At 34.5% G+C, this 24,177-nt stretch overlaps 1 protein-coding gene across 6 annotated transcripts in view; it reads left to right on the forward strand.

Moving 5' to 3' along the window:
- Positions 1-24,177, forward strand: part of CSMD3 (CUB and Sushi multiple domains 3) — a 1,223,593-nt gene that overhangs the window by 958,532 nt on the left and 240,884 nt on the right. For all 6 annotated transcript variants that reach the window (XM_021090582.1, XM_021090583.1, XM_021090584.1 and 3 more), the window contains 2 exons: positions 988-1,182; positions 18,952-19,068. In XM_021090582.1, coding sequence (XP_020946241.1) covers positions 988-1,182; positions 18,952-19,068 — 312 coding nt within the window. The remainder of the gene's footprint in view (positions 1-987; positions 1,183-18,951; positions 19,069-24,177) is intronic.

Raw genomic sequence — 24,177 nt, forward strand, 5'->3', positions numbered from 1 at the left:
ACTGTATTTGTAGTGTTAGTTGGCTAATGAGTTTTTACGTATTTGTTGGAGAGAAGGAAGAAAGAAAGGAAGTGGACCTTCTTTATTCCTCTGGTATTGTATTAACATCATTCAAATATTTGGTTCCACCATTTCCTGTTTAGTTGAATTGTGATAAATCTAATGAAGTATTTTTCATGGAGCACAAATTTCTCATCATTTCCTATAAGGGTTGAAGCACTTTGAACTCTACAAACTTTTAGGAATGGAAGAAAGATTTTTTTCTGTTGAAATTAATGAGATTTTTATAACAACACAATTGCTATAATAGCCAACCACCAAGATATTGTTGACATAAATCCCAGTGATTCCATGAGTCACATTCGGAGATATACCTACCTCCTTATTTCCCATTAACATAAAACAATATTTTATAAACTTTGAGAATGAACTAAAGTTTATAACTATACTAGTATTAATTCAGTTTTGTTTGACTGTTTTCCCTTGCTTCTGCATTTTCTCACTTGTGTAATTAAATTTATTTTCAGACTAAAGTTTTTCTACATATAAAAGGCAGGTGGATATGGGGTTGGGGAAAAGACCATGGGGTCCCGCTCTGTTTCGAAAGGAGTGTGTATTATTTGGGGGAAGATATTTTTAAATAAAGAAATATTAATGTCCTTTTCCAATATAATCCACTTAAACTACTTGTGCATAGATTATAGATCATAATTTATAATACACTCGAAAACCCTATGTTTGACTTATACATATTAGATACTAATTTTAATAAGAATGCCAGTGAAGAATTTTGTCCTATTACTAATGAATATGAATTAGCAAAACATCAGATATAGTTAAGGGCTACTTTGTACTTTGAGCCCGCGGAGGCAGAAGGGGTGCTGGCCTGTGCTTTCTGTTTATTTAGAGGTAGAAATAAAGAAATATGAAGAGTTTCATAAAACAATATTTTAAAACAATTCATTTTTTATCAACATTGTTTTACAGCAAAACTTCGAGAGTCCTGCTTTGATCCAGGCAATATAATGAATGGCACCAGACTTGGAATGGATTATAAATTAGGGTCAACAGTCACCTACTACTGTGATGCTGGTTATGTTCTCCAAGGTTATTCGACCCTCACCTGTATCATGGGAGATGATGGAAGACCTGGATGGAATAGAGCCTTACCAAGTTGTCATGGTAAGAATATATTTTTTGGCTGAGTTTTTTTTTTTTTTTTCTTTAATATAATGATTTTTATTTTTTCCATTATAGCTGGTTTACAGCATTCTGTCAATTTTCTACTGTACAGCATGGTGACCCAGTTACACATACATGTATACAGTATTTTTTCTCACATTGTCATGCTCCATCCTACGTGACTAGACATAGTTCCCAGTGCTACACAGCAGGATCTCATTGCTAGTCCATTCCAAAGGCAATAGTCTGCATCTATTAACCCCAAATTCCCAATCTCTCCCACTCCCTTCCCCTCCCCTTGGCAACCACAAGTCTATTCTCCAGGTCCATGATTTTCTTTTCTGTGGAAAGGTTCATTTGTGCAGTATATTAGCTTCCAGATGTAAGTGATATTTGTCTTTTTCTTTCTGACACTTCACTCAGGATGAGAGTCTCTAGTTCCATCCATGTTGCCGCAAATCACACCAGTCAGAATGGCCTTCATTAATAAGTCCACAAATAACAAATGCTGGAGGGGGTGTCGAGAAAAGGGAACCCTCCTGCGCTGTTGGTTGGCTGAGTTTTTATAATTAGAAAGGAATCAAGAAATATTTAAAGCCACTTCCATATTTTAAAAAAATCAACCAATTAACACATAATCTATAAGCATTATACAGGCAATGGAGAGATTTTATCAATGATTTTTTAATTGGATTCTGTAAAGAAATGGTTTTGGCAAAATGCTTATATTCCCATCTGTCTCTAAAGCAGTGTGACTGTTATCATAGGCCAGCTCTCTGAGAGCAGGGATATTGCCCATTCTCTTCATTTTGTGTGCCCCCAGGATTTACCACGTTGGAGCTATGTAGGCAGCTCCAGGAGCATGAGGAAGATGCAAGAGCATAGCAAGACGGAGAAATACCTAAAATTAGTTTCAGTAACATAATATCAAGATAAAAGTTGCCATATCTGCTCCAGCTAGTTAGTACAAGACCAGTGCATCAGATTCACTATGCCAAAGGATCTGACAATGGTTATAGCCAGGAGATCACTCATCTTTGAAAAAGTCTTAGGAAAAATATATACAAGGAGAAGAGACTTATTTGTTTACTTATTTATTTATTTTTTTAGATTAAGGCAGTTGGTGAAGAGGAACCTGAAAATAAAACATTATTTTCACTTGGGGTATTGGGTTTAAGTAGTTAGCCACAGTAAATGAACAGCTCTTGCAGAATGGTTTTGAGGAGATGATCTAGTGGATAAAAGAGGGGAAACTGTAGGAGTCCCCAGTTAACAATGAAGCAGATTTTAATGATGACAGTTCAGAAATTCATAGATATATATTTCTGGATAAATAACTGGAGGATTTTCTAAAACAAGGGCCAATTCATCATATCTTAGAGCTAGTGACTTGTGGCTTTTCTAAAAACCCAAGTCTGAGTGTTAAACAGAGGTCGAACACAGAGTGGTTTAAAAATTATTTTAATGAAAAACAAGATGTTCTCAAAGAAAGTTACATACAGCTCAATTGGAGAGCATGGGAATTTTTTTTTTTTTTTTTTGTCTTTTTGCCTTTTCTAGGGCCGCTCTCGCGGCATATGGATTTCCCAGGCTAGGGGTCTAATCGGAGCTGCAGCTGCCAGCCTACTCCAGAGCCACAGCAACGCGGGATCCGAGCTGCGTCTGTGATCTACACCACAGATCACGGCAATGCCCGATCCTTAACATGCTGAGCAAGGCCAGGGATGGAATCCGCAACCTCATGGTTCCTAGTCGGATTCGTTAACCACTGCGCCACGACGGGAACTCCGGAATTTTAATTTCACTTTTCTTTTTTTTTTTTTTTTGTCTTTTTAGGGCCACACTAGTGGCACATAGAGGTTCCCAGTCTAGGGGCCTAATCGGAGGTACAGCTGCCGGCCTATGCCACAGCCACAGCAATGCCAGATCCAACTCGTCGTCTGCGACCTACACCACAGCTACACCACAACTCACAGCAATGCTGGATCCTTAACCCATTGAGCGAGGCCAGGAATTGAACCCACAAGCACATGGTTTCTAGTCGGATTCATTTCTGTTGTGCCACGATGGGAACTCCTAATTTCACATTCTTGGATATGGGTACTGTAATTAAGTAAACTGATTTTACTAGTAAAAACATAATAATGTTTGTTCAAAATATACTTATATACAACTATTTATGAGAACAGAGACAGTGAAAAATATAGTTCATTAAAGAGAAATATTGATATCACTATGGAAAGTTACCGCAGTCTCTCTAGTCAGTTCAATGACCCTAATGTATCGTATAAAGTTGACATGAGAATGATATCATCCAGGGCAGATTTTCCAAACTGTTGGCCAACACCAGTGAGTCATAAAATCAATTCACTGGGTTGTGACCAGTACTTTTATACTTGACATAAAATTGAATAAAATAAAATGAAGATTAATAAAGAGAAAAATATTATAAAATTCAAAGAACATAGTCATGGATAAATATTACATTGTGGAACTACTTTCAGTTATATATACAGAAACAGATAAGGTATAAGGTATTTTAGATAAAGGGGATAAAAAGAAAAATAATTATTTTAGATTTAATCTTTCCAAAGAAAAAAAAAATAATTGATGAGTTGGAAGTTTATAGTAAATATAAAAGAAAGAATGATTGTATTATCTTAGCATTTAGAGCCACACAGAAGGGAAATCTGTTTATAGGCAGAAAAGCATAGTAAACTTAGAAAAACACTTTTCAAAATTTGATATCAGTCATCATTAAGAAATCTTAGAAAATTTCTAGGAACCAGATAAGAAATAACCAAAAATTTGATGCAGAAAACTTACAGCATACCAAAAACTACAGATTAAAATTACGACTGTTAATCACTAGAGTAAATGATTAAACAGGTGGATTTAAGTGAATCATCACCAGACTTTTAGCCATAAGCCAAGTTAAGAAAATAAATTAAAAGTTATTCAATGTATGCCTTAAGCTATTAGAAAAAAAAAATTAAGATACTTTCATGTTAAAAGTATGAACACAATTGATACAGAAAATCCATTTCATTTTTTAATTTTTTTTTTTTTTTTTTTTTTTTTTTTTTTTTTTGTCTTTTTAGGGCCACACCAATGGCATATGAAAGTTCCCAGTCTGGGGTCAAATTGGAGCTGCAGTTTTGCCGGCCTACACCACAGTCACAGCAACTCAGGATCTGAGCTGCGTCTGCGACCTATACCACAGTTCATGGCAACACAGATCCTTAACTTGCTGAACAAAGCCAGGGGATGGAGCCTGCATCCTCATGGATGCTAATCAGATTCGTTTCCACTGAGCCAAGACAGGAACTCCAGAAACTCCATTTTAGAACTAGATATATTGAACTCTAAATAGTGATTTTAAAACAAGTAAATAAAACCTGGTTTAACAATATGAACTTCAAACTAAACATAATTCTCAAGGTTGTTGAGAAAATTATATCAAATGACACTTATTGTGTTTGGTTATGTGACTGTTACTGTCACATACTAAGGAGAGCTTAATACATTTTAGTTTCTGGATCAGTTCATACATATCTGTTTGTTTTCCCTCATAGTCATTATACCAAAGTGAAAGTATACAGGCCTGGCTGACTTTTAGATTTAATAAATTAATACTTTAAAAAGTCCAAATTAATGTGTAAAACGTGCAATTGAGTTAGAAAGGGTTGTTGTTCATAAGCATACATTCTTTTTAAGATGAATTTTTTTTTAAATCAAAGTAAAATGGTCATAACTAAGAAAAGAATACAGAGACACTTACCATTTAAAGCAATGTAAACGAATCCTCATCTGCCCTATTCCTTTCTAGTCTTCTATTCCTAAGCTTAGTTCTCTAATAATTTCTATTTCCAATTGCTTTGATGGTCCTCTCTGTGACTCTGCATAACATATAGAGCTCTGCTTCTTGATTTACCAATATGAAACAATGTCTATTGATTCCCTGATATAAAAGATAGAGTTATGTCACATCCACAGCCACTCTTCAGTGTTTCAGAGTTACATTAATTTTGGTTATTCTAATAATTGCCTTTGTCACGTGTTAATTTGCTTATGCCTCTATTTGTAATTTCATCAGTGTTAGAAACTTAAATTGCAGTCTTTGCTGCTTTTTATGCTATGTCTTACCCTATAAGACATACCAGGAATACCCTATACATACCCTAGAGTAGGAATTCTGACTCAAGTCTCTGAGAATGTGGGCAGGAAATTTTGGTGACGGGTAGGCTTTGCTGCAGGGTATATAAGTCAGGAGTTGGCTATTAGACTGTGAGCCCTAAGTGCCAAAATAAGAATTGATTGATTGATTGATTTCATTTCTTCTAACGTTATTTTAGCTTCATAAACTCATGAGCTGGGGGGCTACATACTATTCAGTTAGCACGTAAAACATTAATTTATACAAACAGGCTCTCGGTAAATATTTCTGTACCTGAACTGAACCCTAAGATTTTACAAAGTTTGTCTTTTTTAGAAGATATATTTTTATCATGATTCAGGATTAAGTGTATATCTTACATCTGAAGAAAATGTTTTTAAGGGCTTATGTTGGACACTGGGATATTATATTTGTCAGAGGTAGATCCAAAATGATAGCATCCTGTGGTAAGTCCTGCTCAGTGATGAGAAACCCTGAAGTTTATCTCATGAGAAAGTCACATATATTAAATGATGGCAGAACAGGATATCAGTACCTGCAATTCACTTTGTGATCAAAAGAAAAAAATTGCATTTGGAAAATAATTTCTTCCCTTCTTATTTTTCATACTTTGAAAACTATCTGTTGAAACTCTTAAGATATTTTATCTATACACATAATAGATTAAAATAAAAATCATATATCATTCTTATCCATGATCTGACAATATTAGGTAAAAGTAATAAAACACAAATGGTGACAGAATCCATATTTTCCCTTAATATTTATTACCTGATTTAGTTTGTCTAATGGAATGCCATTTGTTTATATAAAGACTCCCCCAACCTGATCTAGGGCACCCGTCACCTCTTACCTCTTAGCCTCTCTCCTACCTAGTTTCGCTCATTCTCTTGTTTCCCCTTGCTTCTTCTGAACACAGCAAAGAAATCTTTAAAGCATATGTCAGATTATATCACATCTTTACTCAAAATCCATCAATGGCTTCCTAAATCTGAATAAATGCCAAAGATTTTATAAATTGAAGCTCTATTCAGTCTGCCTATTTAAATATTTTCCCTTTTTACCCTTGGTCTTTGAGCTACAGTTGGTGTTTCTTCAAAGCACTGATCACATGTTTGCCTCGGGGCTTTTTATTTTTTTGCACTTGCATTCCTTTCTCCCTGAATCTTTTCCCCCAGCTATCTGGCTGACTTTCTCACTTCTTTCAGGTTTTTGATCACGTTGTGTGTGTGTGTGTGTGTGTGTGTGTGTGTGTGTGTGTGTGTGTGTGTGTGTATGTTTTTGTTTGTTTTGTTTTGTTTTTTTAGTAGAAAAAACATTTCTATATACTTTATCCCTGCTCCCCAAATCTCTCAGAATGAAATCAATACATCTAAAATTGAAATAATATATGATGATTAAAGATATTTCTGATGTCTAAATCATTAAATTTGGGAATACTGGCCTCAATACCAATGCAATATAATTTTGTTGATTAATTGATTGACTGAGGTATAATTGACATATAATATTAACTTCTTTTCAGGTGTACCACAAAGTGATTTGTTATTAGAACATATTACAAAATGATCATCACAATAAGTCTAGTTAATATCCGTCTAGTTTTTATCTTAAAAAATACTTACTTTTTTTTCTTGTGATGAAGACTCTAAAGATCTATTTTCTCAGTAACCTTTAAATCTGCAATACAGTATTGTTAACTAGTCATCGTGCTGTACATTGCCATGACTTATTTATTCTATAATAGGACCAATGCAGTATTCTTGATCTTTTTTATTGCTATAGCAAACTGTGAACATCCAACTGATATGTATCATAATAAGACCCTAAGAATAAGCATATTTGAGCTGTTAGAGAATCACTAGCTTGCCAGTTATTCTAAAGAAGGGAAAGTATCATTTACTCTTTTTTCTTAGGTGTTCCAGTGTATCAGTTATATTCCTGGTCCTGTACTATTAGGGATAAAAACATGATATTAATACAGTTCTCACCCTTGGAGTGTTTACAGTCTGATGAGATATGGATAGATAAGGTGGATTACTAGAAATAAAAACAAAGTGCCATAAGCACAGCATGAATGTGCATCTAACCTGGTTACAAAGAGAGATCAGAGGGGTCTTCCTTATGAAAGTGATACATGAACTGAATCTTAAAAATAAAAATAAGAAGGAACCAGGTGAGGCACAAGCCATGAGAGGATGGTATGTTTCACAGTTAGGTTTCAGCATATATAAACATGTAGATGCAGGATTAAACAAGGAATGTTGGTAGAATTTCAAGCAGCTCAATAGGCCAGCTGGATTTAGGAAGGAAGACTGGTGGGAGATAATAGCTTAGCTGTTTGAACGGAGTTTTATGCACATATTATTTTATACTTCATCACAACTCTATGAATTAGGGACTACTAAAATTCCCATTTTACAGATGAAGAAATCAAGGAAAAAAGATACAGTTAGTTGCTCAAAGTCACATTTTCCTAGCAGTATTGTTTAGGAGTCCATGTTCTTAATTACTGCCCTAAAGGTAGGCTGAGTAATTCTACAAATGACCTTGTATTGATCATTTTATATCTCTAGAGCCTAAGAGTGCCTGGCTTTTAAATAGCAATTTAATCTGGTTAAATGTTTCATGAATGAATACATGCATGGAAACAAAAATAAGTGTGAAATTTTGGATTCTCCACTTATTTCTGTAATCTTCCTCTAGGCTAAGTCAGAGAATTAAGAAAAGATAAGTTCCTACCAATAACTGATAAAAGTGTTCACCTGAAATGTGCTATTTTGCATTTTTTTTGAAATACAACTTTGCACAGAATATACATTCCTTAATGGATATAGTCAGTGTTAATTTAGTTCTTTCAAAAATCTGCAACATTATTTTTAATACCTTTGCTTCACTCGTGTTAACAAAAGTCCTGGATTCTAGAAGAAAAGTTAACTGAATCATTGACCTGTAAGACTGATCAAAGTGCATAAATAAACCATGTTAAACTTAGACATCCAGTAGTCATATGGCATCACTATTTGTTCAACTTCCAACTACACATTAAATGATAAAAGCTTTTAAAAGAAGAACGCTCTTATCCTATCAAATGGTGAGAAAGTTTTGAAACAAACAAAATATAAAAAGTTCATTTTGTACTTATAACTTTCTAACTTGAGTTTTCACTCATTTGTAACCTCATATGGCTTGCTTTTAATTAAATCATATTCTTTTTGTGTTAAGAATTAAATAACTGAACTTTTGTTCCAGATCTTCTGTTTAAATGGCATGGCTTGCCTTGGGCTAATTCCTTATTCCAAATGTCTTTGAGGTTTACAAAACTGTTTTGAGATATGAACAAGTCTAGAGCCCATTCCATTATAAATTCATGTAGAGATTATCTAGTCTAATATGCTAAGCCATTTAGCGTTTGATGTCATTTAAATATGTGATATAATTAAAGCATGTAGATGAAAGATTCATAAAACAAAGGCCTAGTGGTAAATTATTTTCAAGTATCATCAAATAGCTACCTTTAATCAGCTACACATAGCAACCTTGTTCATCGACGTAATACACAGACTGTCAGAACTATGTTCTACAAAGTAGTGTAATGTATTCTGTATTGAAAAAAATTAAGGTAGTATTGGAATAAAACCAAAGTATGTTTTGTTTTCATATGATGGAAGGAAACGTATTTAGAAGGGAAGCTGATGTTACTGAGCACCTGCTAGTTTACAGGACTCTTACATACATTATCACTTCAGTTGGGCTCCTGTATGCTCCTTTAGAGAATCTTTAACATTGTTATAAATAAATTCCTGTTGCTATGGACTGTGGAGCATACCCCATAGAGTCACCCATGTGAGAAGGAATTCAATTACAAATCAATGCCTATAATTCAGAGCACATTTTCTTCTGACCAGACTTGGAGCTCATATTTAAACTATTTTTTTTTCCTGCTTTTGAAAAGTACCGCAGTCACTACACCATGTTGCCAGATTGGTAGTTTCATGGCCTCTTATCACAATAAGATGCCCCCATTCTCCTCTATCATCTGGTCTAAAGTCAGAACTCAAACATGCCTTCTTAATGTATTTCTGTTTTTTGAAAAAACAAGAAAAAAATATACAGAAAGTTGAATCAATCCTGTGATTGTCTCCTTACAGATGAAGAAAACAAAGTATGTAATAGTAACTATTAGAAGTCCTAGTAAGATTCAAAGTGTATTAAGGTACTAGGACAAGAGATCTAAAGATAGCCAAATCTTTACTTTTATTGGGGGAATAAAAACCCTACTAACAAAGTTCATTCCACAAAACTGAAAAAGAAAGAAAGCAGTTCTATTATTGGATAAGCATATCTGGAATGCAATGCACATTGCTGGCAGTCTGTCAAAGACACTATAAAGACCAGACAAAAATCTCACACAAATTTATACAGTAAAAACAAAAAAAACAACAAAAAAATAACACTCATTTTATCTCCTTTAGACAAATTGATATACTTTGTTTCTTGCATACCATGTGAGTATACCTTGTAAGAACCCTGAGTTAATTTCAGAAGTATTATGTCCATAGTTTCATCGGTCAGAGGCTGAAAGCCTTGACTGTAAAATCAAAAGTTTGAATCTATTATGTTTTCAGAGATGCTCTAAAAGAGGGGAGAGGAAGATTATTGCCTCTCTTCCCTTTTTTAAATGCAGAAAATCCATTTTATACTCACATTTTAACCAGTGAAATATTCACTCCAAAATTCCTAAGGGAGATATAAACATAGGAGAAGACAAAATAGAGCTCTCTGAGCAACAGAGAATTTGGTTCCTAATCCTAAAACACATCTAGTGAGTTAGATTTAGAGAGTTAGATGGGAGAGTTAGTGAGTAAATCTGAACCTTATTTAGGCTATAGTTCTAAATAGCCTCAAGCATGTAAGCTTAGCTGCAACACAATCTAAGTATTTACCCAAAGTTTCAAACCTGAGTTTTTGAACATTTCTGATTCTGGAAGAATTCATTTATTGTTAGGAAGGAAGACAAAAAAGCAGGAAAGAAAGAGTCCTCCACTGAAACTAATATTTTCCAGATCTTCTTGGCCAAAGCAATAGTCTGAGCCAAGCTTCCTTAAGGAAAAGAGTAGATAGAAAATGACAAAAACAAGTGGTTTGGGAAGAATCTAATTAGAATAAAGTTTTCGTGTGTGTGTGTACTCTGATGAAGCCTGTGGACCTTAGAATCGTTTTTTTTTTTTTTAATGCACAAAATAAAATAATTTTTTCGTTTTGTTTTGTTTTTTAGGGCCTTACCTGTGAAAAATGAGAATTTCCAGGCTAGGGGTCGATTTGGAGCTGCAGCTGCTGTTCTGTGCCACAGCCACTGCTATGTGAGATCTGAGCTGCATTTATACCACAGCTCATGGCAATGCTGAATCCTTAACCCAGTGAGCAAGGCCAGGGATCAAACCTGCGTCCTCATGAATCCTTGTCAGGTTTGTTACCACTGAGCCACAATGGGAACTCCCAAAATAAAATAAATCCTGTAGGCTTGAAAGAGAAACCAATAATACTGAAATATAGTTATCCACACACTTAAAATGTATAAGTGAAAGAACACATTCTTTTGTAGTAATATATATACTTCCTAATTAACGACTTAAATTAGAAGTTCCAGCAGCAATACACAATAATTTCTAGTAGTGATTAGCATAAACAATATTTTGATGTATATGCAACAATTATATATAATATAAAAAATATCTATGTTTTCTTTTGGTAGCAATGTCCCAATTACTTCTAATTGTAATGTATTTTGTTGCTAACATTTAAAATTAAAGGAAATGCTAAAATTCAGTTAAAGAAAAAAAATAGTGTCTAATGAAAATATAGACATTTTTCCCCACCCAAATTTATGGAACAAGGGAAAAAGCCTGAATCATAAAATGATTATAATAGAAAAAATAACCTTTTAAAAAGCACAAACTAAAATTATAAGAAATTAATTTTATACTATAGCATAAAACCCCAAAATTAAAAATATCAGACCATGAAAACAACAAAAAAATAAAGAAAAAATGGAAGATGGGCCAATTTCTGCTCCCTTTCACTGGTAATGTTGACTCTTGTTCCCTACCCCCACCCCCCAACCAGACTTCTAAAGGATAAAGAATTCAGAGAAGTAGAGGACCTTACCTACAATGACAATTAATAGCTGGGGACAGTAAAGACCCCCCACCCCAAGAGAAAACAGCTGAACTAAAGTTGCAGGTGCATCTTCCTTTGGGATGGAGTACTTTGCTCTTTATCCTTAGAGAAAATTAAGAGCAGAGGAAAATGAAAGCCATGATCTGATTCTAGAGGCAATAGTGCCCTGGGTGCTATCACTAAAAATCAATGACCTAGAGAGAAATAAAAACAAACTAAGCAATGAAAAGGGATTGTGGCCTTTAAAATGCACTGATAATTTGACCAAAATACTTTAAACAAGTGGCCTTGTCATACACAATTTCCCACAAAATCATGAATTAGTGACCTCTAGGGCCTTGGGAGTGGAGCGAATGGGAAGTGACTGCTAATCAGTATAGGAATTATTTTTAGGGTGATGAAAATATTCTGAAATTAGTGGGGTTAGTTACACAACTTTGTGAATATGCTAAAAAATATAATTGTACACTTTGAAAGGGTGAATTTTATGGTATGTGGATTATAACTCAATCTTGAAAATGAGGTTAAGAATTAGTGAGATAGGTATCATACCTGAACTACTAACCCCCTCAAGACCATTATTTTAGTAGAATTGTATGTTAACATGGACCATCTATCAAAGGAGTTTAGCCATTCATAGGGCTTTGTCATAGAAAGACTCTTGTTTTTCTAAGAACATGCTCCATGATAGAAAACACAGCTCATAGAGCATTGAAGGGTGAAGGGAATGCCTTCCTAGCCAGAAAAATCAAATGAGTGAGTCTAGGTAATTAGTGCAGTGACAGATGTACAGCCTCAGATTGTACTGAGCTGATCTACTGAGTTGTTAAAATGCTTTATAAGCCACTGATTATAACATTGAGATAGATTTTTTTTTTTTTAGTTTTAAACAAGACTGTTGACTTGCAACACAAAATTCACAAATTATAAAGACTTTTTTCTTTTTGATGAACAGACGAAGTGATAGAAAATTTATAGCAATACTATCCTTAGTTTTCCAGATACATGTTAATGTATCAAAAATAGTGCAGAGGAAAATGAAGAGTAAAATAAATGTGACTTAGAATAATAGTGTATAATTTAAAGTAGCATTTATTACTATTATGGTAAATAATCTTATAGGAGGCTTATAATCTGAGGCAGATAAACAAAACGAAGTTTGAATACTTATACAGGAGACATAAAGAGGTTCATGAAATGAATGGCTGAATAGTTAGGTATTTTTACTAAGAGCAAGTTTTCATACAAAGGAAAGAAAAATGCAATAGTAATTTTAATCTTAAAGTCAATACTGTAATAACAGTCATCTGCATTATAAATTCATATCACAGAGGGTTATAAAAGACCTTCTGTTAAAAAAAAAAGACTCCATGGGAGATACAGGTTTCAAACACATTCTATACTAGGATTTATGGTTTGTGACATTCATTTAGGCTGTATCAGGGCATAGGCAATTTACTAGAAGTTGACCAGCACTTTCGTAAAGCACAGCAATTCTTTCAGCCTGAAGGAGTCTCAGGCCACATCTAGTAAGTTATTGATTTAATATATCATATTGCTTTTTTTGTGACCTGTAAGAATTCATCATTTTAAAAGCACATTTTTCCAAGCAAATTGTTTTCTTAAAAATGTATATGCTGTATAATAATTTTCATCATAGAATATATTTGATAGTAAATTATGCATTATACAAGTGAAAAGACAGATCTGAAATTGTGAGTAGCTTAAGGTTGTAGTATACAGTCGCTAAGATATCTGGACATTCAAGAATTACCTCTTCCATATAAATGATGTGAGATTTTTCTCTCTCTGAATGGGAAGGCACCTATGTTCTCTTTTATCTTCAGTCCTCTTCTCTATCCCACACCCATGATCAAACCATAGGTGGGAAGTCCTTTTAATTGGAATAGAAGCCATAAAGTTTAGTTTTAGTCTCATTGGCTGATCTTCCTAGACATACTGCATCTGTCTACTGTATCACTGCTTCATAGCTCAGGAGTAAAATAAGCATACACAGTATAGTTACAGCATGGGAATGTTTTACTGGCACAAATCAAACCATACAAATTTATCCAAAACAGGAGTAAAAAAAAATAAAAAACAGAAGCAGCAAGAACAAGAAAAGTAATACAAAATTAAACTGTGTGGGTGATTTTACTCCCTCAGTGAGAGTATGCTGCAGACTGATCAAATGATTTGCTACTGTGAAATGGTAGATTTGATGTTGCATTCCTTCAATGGAACTGAGTATCCATGTGGCTCTCAGTTTGTAAGAATCTTATCATAAATATATTTCTAATTTTAAAGATACATATCTTACACATATATAATAGTGTCTCTACATGTAAAACAACAGTATCTAGGTAATAAGAGAAACAGCAAAGATTTCAATCCTGGGAAAAAAAAAATGGCTTACATGGATTTATTAAAAGAGGGTATCTTGTGTTTAATTCAGTTCCTGGGGTAATTTCAACTAAATGAAATGCATGTGTTATGTTTGCACTGTGGAACAACATCTTGTAGTGCATGGTCTTGGCGAGCATAGTTTATTTAATCATCAAACAGACATTTATGGAGAACCTACTGGCTATCAGAACTGTTTGTGGAAGAGAATAGAAACATGATAACACTTATGTGTTAGGAGTTACTGTTGTGGCTCAGTGAGTTAAGAACCCAGCATAGTATCTGTGAAGATGTAGGTTCAACCCTTAGCCTCACTCAGTGGGTTAAGACCCAGCATTGCCACAAGCTGTGGTGTAGGTCACAGATGCTCGGATCCAGTGTTGCTGTGGTGTTGCATAGGTCTACGGTTGCAGTTCTGATTCGAGCCCCTAGCCCAGGAATTTCCATATGCCACAGGTATAGCCATAAAAAAAAAAAAAAAAAAAAGACATGTATTAGAAAACTCACTAGTTTTCTTGTGGGGATTAGTGAAACTGGGGAAGAACTTGTGGGGATTAGTGAAACTGGGAGTCCTGTGAGAGCCCACGTGGAAATTGTTGAGAGTCTGGTTTGCGGCAGTTACAGTGGCAGAGAGAGAGAAGCTGATAAGCTACAGGAGGGTACAAGCAACAAATCAGTGTTAAACTCTAAGAATCAGGCAGAAAGTGTCAAGAATAATGCCATTTTGCCTGAAAAAGAGTATATTGCTCTTTTTATCACTTTGAGTATATCAAATCACTTTGCTGTATACCTGAAACTAACAAAACACTGTAAATTAACAATACCTCAATTGAAAAATGGTTAAAAAAGAATAATGACATTTCATAATAGGCTGATTTTGACATTTTAAATGTTTAAAATACTTGGCTCTATATGTGTACATAAAACACAGTTCTTTAATGCTGTGAAATCATAATTATAGCAATTGATATAAATGTTAGAATTATTGTCAAAGTAATAGCACATTTTAGAATTGGCAGTCTGACATTTCCAAAAGTATGTTCTGGGGAACATTAGTCCGATGAGATGTTACACTGAAAGAGAGTCTCTGTGATCAAATAGGTTTGTAAGAAAGAGTATGGAACCCCCCAAACCTTGCTAAAGTCTCAATGAATTTCCATAGCATAGAACTCTGTTGATTTTACCCATGTGTTTCCCAAATTCACTTAATCACAGAACCATATCTTCTCATAACACATGTGTTCTACAAAAATGCTATTAAAACAGAGATTTAAGAGTAGTCATATGTCATACAAGTTATAATCAAGAACAGGTGAGTTCTTACATTTACTGTATTACAATTGATATAGACTGTTTAGAAAAACACAGACAATTTGACAAAACACCTCCAGGTATGAGTTAAATGGTAAAAGTAAGCATAGAAACAAAAATCTTGTCTTTCTTTTCTCTTCTACTGATTATTAATAGAGCCAGAAATGTAAAACTTGACCTTTTCTGTACCAGCCAATCAAATGAAATTAAAACAGAATATAGGAAGCTTCTAGGAACCAACATTAGAAGAATTAATAAAGCTGGCTTCGCTTAGTCATTATTCCATCTGAATTTCCATAAACACAAAACAGATTACATTCTATCTGTATCTCACAGCATAGTGATTTTTCTGTTATTTACATACTGCATAACATGTTTCCAGTCACCACAGTATCAGCATAATTGACTATAAATTAGGCCATGCTATAAGCACTGACCAGAAGAAATGTAAATTTATTGCTACCAGTACAAATAACAAATCTAACATATTTATTACATAAAGAAGAGGTGTGATTATACTGCAACCATATATATATGATATATATATCATATTCTTCATATTTATAAATGAGATTTATAACAGGAGATGTCCCAAATGTTCTCTATGAAAAGTAAAATATACAAAACAAATTAAGGCTCTCAGATGCATATCAATCTGTAATGGTAGACTGTTCATGACTAAGTCACAACTGAACTTGAGTTAGAATCTCTCATTTCTGTGCATTCTTTCCAAACATAAAAATAAGAGCTTTTGTTAGATCCATTCAAACTATTGTCATTTTGGAGCACCTTAAAAATCAGAAAGTTTACATGTCATGTATTCTTGAATGATTCTTTCATCAGTAGTGTTATCAGTTGAATAAAGTTATGACTGCCAAAATAAGAATACACCTGACTACTCTAATCTCAAACAATAATGAGTGATGAGAGCAATGCATCTTTGGTTGTTATCATTGCCAATTTACTGTTGTTCTGGGGAGTTCTAATTTTAGTATGTGTAATTCTATTTATTACCATTTTATAAAATAGTAGAAGAAAAAAAGCAGTATATTCATTAGCCACCCAACTCAATATAACTTACTGTTTGTTCTGTATGTGTGTGTTTTCATTATAGTGCTCTATTTTTAAACTTTGGCCAGGCATCCATCAAAAGTTTTGACTTTTTCAAACTATCAAAACTCTTCCCAAGCTACCTAATACACCACTGCACTTCGCCGTCTCTAAAAGGAAAATGAGGCTTTAACTCCAATAAATTTCCAGCTTAAAACCTAAACCTACTTATTTCCAGTCGTCTTCAGCCATTTTCTCAAGTTATAGAGGACTGTCACTAATGCTTTCTAAAGCTAATCACGCCACTCTAGTTTTTCATCTTATCTTTCCCAAGCCTCTAAGTCAGTGTTGCAGATTTCCAGATTTCTTTTCTTTTTCTTCTTTCCTTTTTTTTTTTTTTTTTTTTTGCTTTTTAGGGCTGTACTCACGGCATATGGAAGTACCCAGGCCAGGCCAGGTGTCAATCAGAGCCACAGCTGCCAGCCACAGCCACAGCCACAGCCACAACGCCAGATCCAAACCATGTCTGCGACCTGCACCACAGCTCACAGGCAACACCAGATCCTTAACCCACCGAGTGAGGCCAGGGATCGAACCTCCATCCTCCAGGATCCTAGTCAGGTTCATTGACTGCTTTTAATGACTTCTTCCTCCCTATTAAACAACAAAAACTTACTCAACTTTGCATCTTCCCCCAACTACTCCCTACATTCTCCTTCTGTTTATGGTAAAGATTCTGATTAATTTTGTGTCTCTTTATAAACCACTTAGTCTTCATTCAACCTACAAGCTAGCTACCCCTTTCTACTCTAATTCAAGGGCAGCACATTTTTCAGTAAAGGACCAGAAGATATTTTCGGCTCTGTTGGCCACATATGTCCCTGTGGCATATTCTGATTTAATTTTTCTTTAATTTTGAAACTCTTTAAAAATGTGAAAACCTCTCTTCATACAAGCTGGATTTGATTTGCTGGCTGGCTGTAATTTTCAGAAAGCTGCTCTGGTTAAAACTATTGTATTAATGCTACCTAAAACTTGCTTTTTGGTGTTTGGAGGGAATCCTCTCTAAATTCAAGGCCAGTTAAGTGATAAACTGAAGGAAGTCAGACCATTAGCTTAAATATTTATAAAAGCTGAGGAGCAGTGATAATGGGCTTCCTGAGCAGCTTCAGGTGCCTCCTAACAACCATGGCCACACCCTCCACAGACCCACCCTTAAATAACTGTGGAGGAGGCCAGGAAGCTCTTCTGCAGGTAGGATGGCTCTCAACCGGGAGTGAAGTTGTTTTCCTGAGCTCACCAATCAAGAAGCTCAGACCTCTCCAGGAGGTAAGGCATGGAGCGGGGAGGCCTGAGTGCTTTACGAAAAAATCCCTCCTGGAAAAAACCTTAGGCATAGAGAAGCAGCTCCTTGCTACCAGATACTACAGACCCCCCAAACCCATTCAGACTTCTTTTTCATGTATTACAACTGTCAATACTTAGCATTTTTGAACGCTTTTTTTTTTTTTTTTTTTTTTTTTTTTTTTTTTTTGCTTTTTAGGGCAGCACACACAGCATAGGGAGATTCCCAGGCCAGGGGTCAAATTGGAGCTGGAGCTGGAGCTGTGGATCCAAGCCACATCTGTAACCTACACCACAGCTCAGGGCAACACCAGATCCCCAACCCAAGGAACAGGGCAGGGATCAAACCTGCATCCTCATGGATACTAGTCAGATTTGTTTCTGCTGCGCCACAACAGGCACTCCAATGTGTATGCTTTCTTTAAATTGACTCTCCTCCTCTTGGCTTCCAAGAGATAAATCCTTTGTAGCCACCCTCTACCTGATCCTGCCTTTGCACTCTCCAGACCTCCCTCTTTGGCCATCTTTTCTCAGTCTACATACTTTTCTGGTAGATCTCATTCATTTAAATAACATTATCATCTTTTGTTTTTGATACCAATAACTTCTTTAATAGCCCAGGTTTTTCTCTGTGTTTCAGAACTGTGAATCCAAATGCATCCCCCTATCTTATAAACAGCAGAACCAGTATACAAATTTTCCAGAAACATTGGTTTCACCCTCATCTCTTTTAGGAACCTAGAACATTTGTGGGTGAGGTAGCAAAAAAAGTCTGTCCCTATGCACCATCAGCAATTCTTCTGATTTAAAGGTAAATCACATAAACACATAAAGATTGGTGAGAGAATATTTAACTTAGATGAGTGGATGGGTGTGTTTGTACAGCCATTCCTGTCCCATGTCTAACTTGATGGCAGCATAATCAGGGTTGATTTTGAGTAGAGTTTCAACGCCTGTGGTAGGTAAAACAATTTCCCACTTGCATGTGTAAATTCTCATCATTATAAAAGAGATGATTATATTTACACTTTTATCATAAATGAAATCTGGCCACCATTATTAACTCTAGAGATAGCACCATGATTGCAACATTATCATATTACTTTATTTCTAAGAAGAATAAATCTGAATCCTTAAAGTTTTCTGTGTGCACAATTTTTTATTTTTAAAATATTTGCCCTTGTTAAAAGTGGAAATAAATGATATACCTTAAAATCCAGAAGTCATATATTTTATATTAAGAAAATATTCACGGTATGAACTTTTTTTTCTAAAAATAATATTTATAACATTTTTATTTTCAGCACCTTGTGGAAGTCGTTCAACAGGTTCAGAAGGCACTGTTCTGTCACCAAACTACCCAAAAAATTACAGTGTGGGACATAATTGTGTTTATTCAATAGCAGTTCCCAAGGAGTTTGGTAAGTAACATTTATCTCATCATGTAGTATACCATTTCAGATATGCTTTATTTTTTACTACATGCTCTTTAAAATATTAGTTGTTTTTTAATGAAAATATTTACTGTTCATAAAGTATTTTACTCTGCAATTCTTTTTAGATAGTAGCTTTCTAATAATAAAATTTTAAGATAATTTTACTTAATCTGAATTTACAGTCAAGTACACAGGTAAACAACAATATAAAAATGAAAACAGGATTGTTTTTAATTTTTAAAAATAAGTACATCCAGCAACCTTGCAAGTGCCTTCATATTTGGAATTCCATAAAATGGGAAATTACCAGAGCATAAAGCAAAGTCTGCTCTGCAAAATATGCATAAAATCAAATATAGGACTGGTATAATAATGACAAAACATGTGCAAAACAATCATATCAGTTTTATACTTTATTAACACATTTCTGGAAAGAAGAGATTATGGTTTAAAGCACTTAGCTTCTGGGACAGCAATAAATATAAAAAGACAGCAAAGGACATTTCGGTTCATCTTGTCAACCTGATGTCCTCTGCCTTGGCACAGAGAAGACAATGTGTCCTTTGCTGCCTTCACATCTCCCTGATCACAAGCCTTAGAAGTCACTTACCTGGCTTCTAAAGGTTTTGGATCTGAGATCCAGCTGGATCCCCTAACTCCAGTTAAACTCTGTTTATGGACAGATAGGTGAAGGAAATTTAGTGAGCAATAAAGTATGGGAGAGAGTCTGAAAGTTTAGCCCTCTGGAATCTAGATTTACAGCATTGTAAAGGATTTGCTATGAAATGAATATCTGAGTCAAGATGACTAAGTATTTTAGCAGAAGGACATAGATTTTTATCCTACCAATATTTTTGGATCACATTTTTGACTTAGTGTTTCTGCTGATATATAAAATAAGCTGATGCTTCCAGTCCAATTTCTTACAGCCAGACATTACCTGTATATCCTCCTTTTCTCTCTTCTAAAAGAAGTTCAAGATCCTCAACTTATTTAAAAGAATATTGTCATCAGGAGTGAAGTACTAAACCTTTTATTCTAGTCTTAAGGTAGAATTGATGATGGCAGCATTAGCAAGGTACCTGTTTCTTTTCTACAGTTTCTTCCCCTTAGTGTATTGATCAGTCAAATCAGAGTTGAGGTCTTTAATTATGAAGAGAATGACAGTTTAGAAAGAAAAACGTCCCACTTAAATGTGTTTATTTTAATTTTTGCTTTTTGTTCTCAAGAGTCTTCCCCTTGCTAGAGGATTTATAGTCCCCAGCTACTAAAAATATTACATGGTTGCTGACAGATAACAAAGATCATCCGCAAGGCTGAATCCTCTTTGGGCATTAATTTATTCTTTTATATTCTGTTCTTGGGATGTCATGTGGCCAAAGGAATGAGAAAGAATAAAATCAGCCATTTCCTTTTCTGACACAAAAACATGTGGTCACTGGAGGTATTTTACAGTGGTGTATATTTGCCCAAAAAGAGAAGGAAAAAGTACTGATTAGGAATCTATTTTTTTTTTCTCTTTTCTATTTATTAAAGTATATTTGATTTAAAATGTTTCTTCAAGTTCTGTTGTATAGCAAAGTGACCCTATTTTCAAGAATGGAATCTTTATTTTAGCTGAGTTAATGTAAGTTCAAGTCAATCCTCTTATCACAAAAAAAATGATGAACAGGGAGGTTGAGATTGGTGGATCTAACTGTAACGTTCGGAATGGATGGGAATGGGGTCCTACGGTACAGCACGGGGAACTGTGTATGATTGGGCCACTTCACTGTACAACGTAAATTGAAGAAACTTTGTAAATCAACTATACCTTAATTAAATAAAAGAAAAATGATGCAACCAATGATCAGTGCTTTTCAACACTAATTTTATTTTTAAAACCAAGTCTTCTTGGATTATCTGTGGATAAAATCAAGTGTACTCTGATTTATTAATAGGGAATCTGATTTTATTTTTATAAATGTTGCATCATTCTTATTTTAAACTGTATATCAAATCAAAGAGACAATTCTAATTTCAACCAGTCACACATTAGCTATCTGTTTTTGGACAAGTTACATCATCTCATTGAGACACAGTTTCTTTATTTGTAAAGTGGGGTTCATTTTGTCTACACAGCAGGGTTGTTGTTAGTAGTAATTGAGATTGTGTGTGTATATATATATATATATATATATATATGTGTGTATGTGTGTGTATAAAGTGTGAATCCCATAGTTCATACTTTTGGGTTTAAAAATCCCATTTTTGAGAGTTCCTGTCGTGGTTCAGCGGAAACAAATCTGACTAGCATCCACGTGGATGCAAGTCCGATCCCTGGCCTAACTCAGTGGGTTAAGGAGCCGGTGTTGCTGTGAGCTGTGGTGTAGGTTGCAGACATGGCTCCAATATGGTGTTGCTGTGGCTGTGGTGTAGGCTGGAGGCTATAGCTCCGATTCAACCTCTAACCTGGGAACCTCCATATGATGAGGGTGCGGCCCTAAAAAGACAAAAAAAAAAAAAAAATGCCAGTTTTGGAGTAGATTTCTGAACTTAGAACACAACTCAATTTGTTTTTTTTTTTTCATTGGATAAATTGCATCATACACCTGAGTCTCTCTTTTCTTATCTCTAAAAGAGAATTTATAAATCTCTCTTTTAGGATTATTTTATAATTAAATAAAATGTAAAAATGGTTGGTATAACAACATATAAGTCATATACACAAACAGGTGCACATAGAGACACACGTCATTATGTTCACATTCATAGGCATCCCAACCTTCCCCCAAAAGATGAAATAAAATGACCTGTATTACTGGATTACCCTAGTGTTTTAAGAGCAGCAGGGCTGAAAATAAAAACATTTATATTATGTAATTAACACATGGAAACAAATATTTTGTGCTTTACCTCTCCAGTGAATCTACTGATCACTTTAGATTTTCTGGGAGCAGAGTAATTAAAAACTGCCGATCATAGATTTCTTCCTATCCCTACCTTTACCTCTTTAATGTGAGATGACCAAGCAATAGTTACTGAGTCTCTACAAATCAAATTTATATTTTGATTCTTTTTTCTCTCATTCTCACTTTGCCCTAATATCCTTATCTTGCCACTTTGATCTGTGTTTTATGACTTTTTGGTATCATAACATATCACTTCTCATTTTTATCTGTTTCCCTGTCATTTATTCCAAATTGTGATAATTTATTCTTTCATATCTTTTATATGCTGATACTCTTAAATTTTACTTTTTAAAATCATTTAGCAAAGTGTCTGTCAAATACACTCAGTTCATTTACTGGGATTGCAGCTTTTACAATGGTTAAGGTTCTAAAGTCATTATATAGAGAAAAATCACATATAATTAATATTACCCATGGACTACCTTATATTAACCATAGAAAATCATCTCCTTGATTTTGCATAAGACATATTGTTTCAGTAATTCTAACAGGACATTTTTTCTCCAATGTCAGAAAGATAACAGTTTGTTCAGATAATACCAGATGAGCTAGTTTGGTTTCTTACAGGTCATTTAGTACCAAATTACTTTCATTGATTTATTTTTGCCTAGAGTAGATTTGAAGTCATATAAGTCAAATCTGCACATAAGGTGACTATACTGGTTGATTGAGTGAATACTATTTCGTCAGTGAATTCCTGTCTTTCAGTTTTTCTAGATAAGAGAATCGTCAATTCATAATGCTTTCATGAGCATTACTGGATTTTCATTTCAATTCAGATGTTAGGATTACTTTGGTAATATTCATTTTGCAAGATTTCAGTTGTTTTAAATAGTTAGAAGTTAGAAAAATAACAATTATGGATCAATTGGATAGCATTTATTGATATTTTGCTGACTTATAACAATTAAACTATTTCATTTGGGGTTTTGAATTTAAAAATTTCCTACTTTATCTATTAATATGTTTTAATTTTTCTTCATCTTTCAGTTTTTAATTATCAGTTGCTTCCCCTTATGATTTATTGCTAAAATCTTCATGCATTATTTTTAAGTGCCAAAAACATGGCAGATAAAATTTATTTTGAATTTGGTATAGGTAACATGCTTTAGAATGTAAGAGAACTGTTAACATTGTTAGAAGGAAAATATTTTTATTAGTATTATGCCTTTATACCTACAGTGTAGGGGCCAAAATCATGTTGAAGGGAAGGGGTGTTTAGTAAAATTAAGGAATAAATGTTGTGGACTTCTACTCCAGTAACTGCGGCTGAGATAAAACAGTTATAGTAAGAGCTAAAGTAGCACACTAGTCAGAGGCTAATGTTTGTTTTTACCTATTTTTCTCTTGGGTTAAAAGATAATGGAGTTTTTATTTTAGAGCCCAAGAGAAAGATAGTAGAGAAGGCAAATTTGAAGATTTTACATTCAAGCAAAATCCTTGAAGCAATTTGAGGAAATGAGATTAAAAAACCAAACCAAACCAAAAACTTGGAGAGCCTCCTTATAATTCAGGAGAAATGATCCGTAATTAGTAACATAGTACCTGATTTAGTTTCACATGTAATATTGCTGCCTTTTGACATTATTATCGCTTCCTGATCTCCCTCCCTCCCTTAACCCCTTCTGTCATCCACTCTTTACATTTAAGGGAGTATCTGTAAAAGAAAGGTGTTAATGTTCTACAGCTGCCATATCAAAGTAGCACAGATTTGGTGGCTTAAAACAACAGAAATTTATTCTCTTATGGCTCTGGAGGCTAGACTTCTGAAATTGAGGTATCAGTAGCACTGCACTCTCTGTAGACCCTAGGGAAGAAGGCTTCCTTGTCTCTTCCTAGCTTGGTGGTTACCAGCAATCCTTGAAGTTCTGTGATTTGTAGCTACATCACTCTGATCTCTGCCTCTGTATTTACAAGACCTTTTTCTCCTGTTTCTGTGTCTCTTCTATTTCTATATGTATCTCTGTCTTCTTATGGGAATACAGGTTGTAGGATTTAGGGCCCACTTTAATCTACTATGATCTCATCTTAATTTATATCTGCAGAAATCCCGTCTACAAATACAGTGACATTCTGAACCTCTGGGGAGAGACGAATATTGGGGTGGGGGGGGACACTATTCAACCCACTACTGAGGATAGTC

Source organism: Sus scrofa, chromosome 4, assembly GCF_000003025.6.
Source record: "Sus scrofa isolate TJ Tabasco breed Duroc chromosome 4, Sscrofa11.1, whole genome shotgun sequence".
NCBI lineage: Eukaryota > Metazoa > Chordata > Mammalia > Artiodactyla > Suidae > Sus > Sus scrofa.